The sequence below is a fragment of the Penaeus vannamei genome, chromosome 1 (genome assembly GCF_042767895.1).
Source record: "Penaeus vannamei isolate JL-2024 chromosome 1, ASM4276789v1, whole genome shotgun sequence".
Lineage (NCBI taxonomy): Eukaryota > Metazoa > Arthropoda > Malacostraca > Decapoda > Penaeidae > Penaeus > Penaeus vannamei.
Window position 1 is genome coordinate 11,967,525 of NC_091549.1, and position 2,500 is coordinate 11,970,024.

General features: G+C 35.8%; 1 protein-coding gene across 5 annotated transcripts in view; it reads right to left on the bottom strand.

The window, feature by feature from the left end:
* The window catches only part of LOC113805900 (acyl-coenzyme A diphosphatase FITM2), a 15,874-nt gene that overhangs the window by 13,058 nt on the left and 316 nt on the right, over positions 1-2,500 (bottom strand). For all 5 annotated transcript variants that reach the window (XM_070143548.1, XM_027357004.2, XM_027357073.2 and 2 more), the window contains one exon: positions 2,205-2,500. This exon is cut by the window's right edge. Coding sequence is in view for 2 of the 5 variants with exons in the window: in XM_027357004.2 (XP_027212805.2) it covers positions 2,205-2,209 (5 nt within the window). In the remaining 3 variants the exon portion in view is untranslated. The remainder of the gene's footprint in view (positions 1-2,204) is intronic.

Below are 2,500 nucleotides of genomic sequence, written 5' to 3' on the forward strand. Positions count from 1 at the left end.
TTATGATGACAATCATTTCTGTAGGATATCCTGATGCTAAGCACAACACACCTAAACATTTATGACATTTTAAGGCCACATTTATCTAATTTGACCTTACTAAATCAAGGTCAAGATTATGCACTTAATCTCACGTTTTCTTATCAGTCCATTGTACAACAGCCTGATTTCATTCATATGCAGAAAAAGCTCTTTACCTCTACTGACAGGCCCTGTACAGCTTGAAAAATCTATATTGACCTTTTTCATCAATCTTAAAAAGAAATGATTATAATGAGGAGGCACTTTATTTATAGTATATTGGGTTAACCTTATCTGGAACATAGATATGCAACATGCTATTCAAGCAGTATATAATTTCTTCAAAGAAATTTTGAGTCAACTATTGTTAGTAAACAATTTGCATAAGCTATAATATCTGAGCAAAATGCAATCACCCTTTTTCCATTTATGTGAATATTACTCATAGCCTATTATGGGATATCTTTCAACTTTTTTCAGCTATTCTTTTTATTTAAGTAAAATATTTCCAGCCACAGCCTACTGTAATCAGAAGACAAAAACATATGTAGAATTGTAGATTTGTTACATAATACAATACAATCTCACTTGATTGTTCTTAAAGTTTTGGACTAATCTGAAAATATATAATTTTGGAATGTCTGAGTGAGACCTTGTGACTCCACTATCTTCCCTCTCTATAAGATCCCTATATTTGAGTTATCACTCTGATATGGAACTTATCTTCAAGGTTCTACTAACACACTAGCTGAATTTCTATAAAAGATTTAATAAACACAGCCATGATACCAAAATAATCCGTTGGTCTTAGTCCTAAGGGAGGTCATGACAATGACTTGCCTTTTTCTATCTATAGTGTGATATCTCACACTTCCCACCCAAATTTCCTGACATCATTATTCTAAGAATATATAGCTGTCAAAACCCAATAAGTGGATACTCTAATAAGATTGAAACTTATTATGCTATAATATTCTCCACAACTCTTTGAATTATACAAATGAAGAAAATGCAATCAGAAAATTAAAGAATATCTTCTTTATAATTGGGAGTGTACATTCAAAATCCTTGAAATTTTTCATGTATATGTTAGATGTCCGAGGCAGACTCGGAAATTTTTTGTTTTCCATAGCCATATGGTATAAGGGAAACATGCAGCATGAAATACAAAGGGTAATTCTCCATCTAAAAAAAATATATATTCCTCAATCTAAGTTGCCGTGATTGCGTGTGCCCTTCGGGCACTGCCAAGAGGAGGGTTGATGGGGGGGCTCTGCCATCATATCAACATCTCCTAGAAAACATTGTCTTTACCTCATATGCACTGAAAGATAGACTTCGGCTGAGAGTGGTGCTTTCCACAATCTTTAATAATCCAAACAGGAGAAGAATAATGTCAGAAATAAAGATGACAAGTCTCAAAAAATGCAGTACAGAGAATAAGTCCACAGCAATTGAATGGGGTTTCATCCCAGTGGGTAAATTCAGTGATTGGGTTGCAGTCTACAGGCTCTGCAGTCACATTATAAACAGTTACTGATACTTTCAATTATTTTCTAAACTAGTCATTTGTAATACAAAATGACAAGATTCATGCATATACACCAAGAATAATTGGAAACAAAAAAAACACCGACTTGTGGTTGTCATCCAAACATTTACCATTCTTTTGTGTCTTAACTAATGCATAATTTTGACATCAAGATACACTTTTGTCTGACCTCCTGGCCAACCTCAGAAAGTACGATGGTATATTGTTTTCATTTCTGGCACCTCTAGCTTGCTGTTAACCTAGACATTCGAAGATACAGGACAATGAATTATAGCGTTTTATCTGGAATCACAATTGCCATGTACTAAAGAATGTCAGTCACTGGCCACTTAGAAATTACATTAAAAGCTAGGTAAGCCACACACAAAAAAATAATATGTATATACTACTTAACCTGGTGCTGCAATTAGAATATACATTCAATTCAATAACAAATAGAACTTTTACATAGCACTTAATGCGGCTGAAATCACACATCTCTCACTCAATCTCTTAAAACGCCCATAAAAAAACAATTAAAAGAAAGACCAGAACACCTCGACACTTCTACCTGAGCTGAAGACCTCTATGTCTCTTCCCCGATTCCAGACAAACTATTTAGCACGGACACAAAGGCCACCAGATAGACTACCTCATGATGGAGAATATAATGCCTCTACGGCCTGACGATGACACGAAGAACTCTTCACAGAGAGGCCGCTAATCCTTCCTTCCCGTACGATGTCACGGACTCTTCTGCTTGCCGACGACAGACTGGAACCCAAGGCGGATTCTCGCAGTTCTCTCTCGCAAGCTAGTTTGCGCTCGTGACGTCATTGGCAAGTCAGTTCGGGAGGACAAATCTTCTGTTTTGGTACATGTGTGTTATCTTTGTGTCCTTGATTTTGTACTGGTGATTTTTTTGCTTGTGTTTCATATACTATTTCT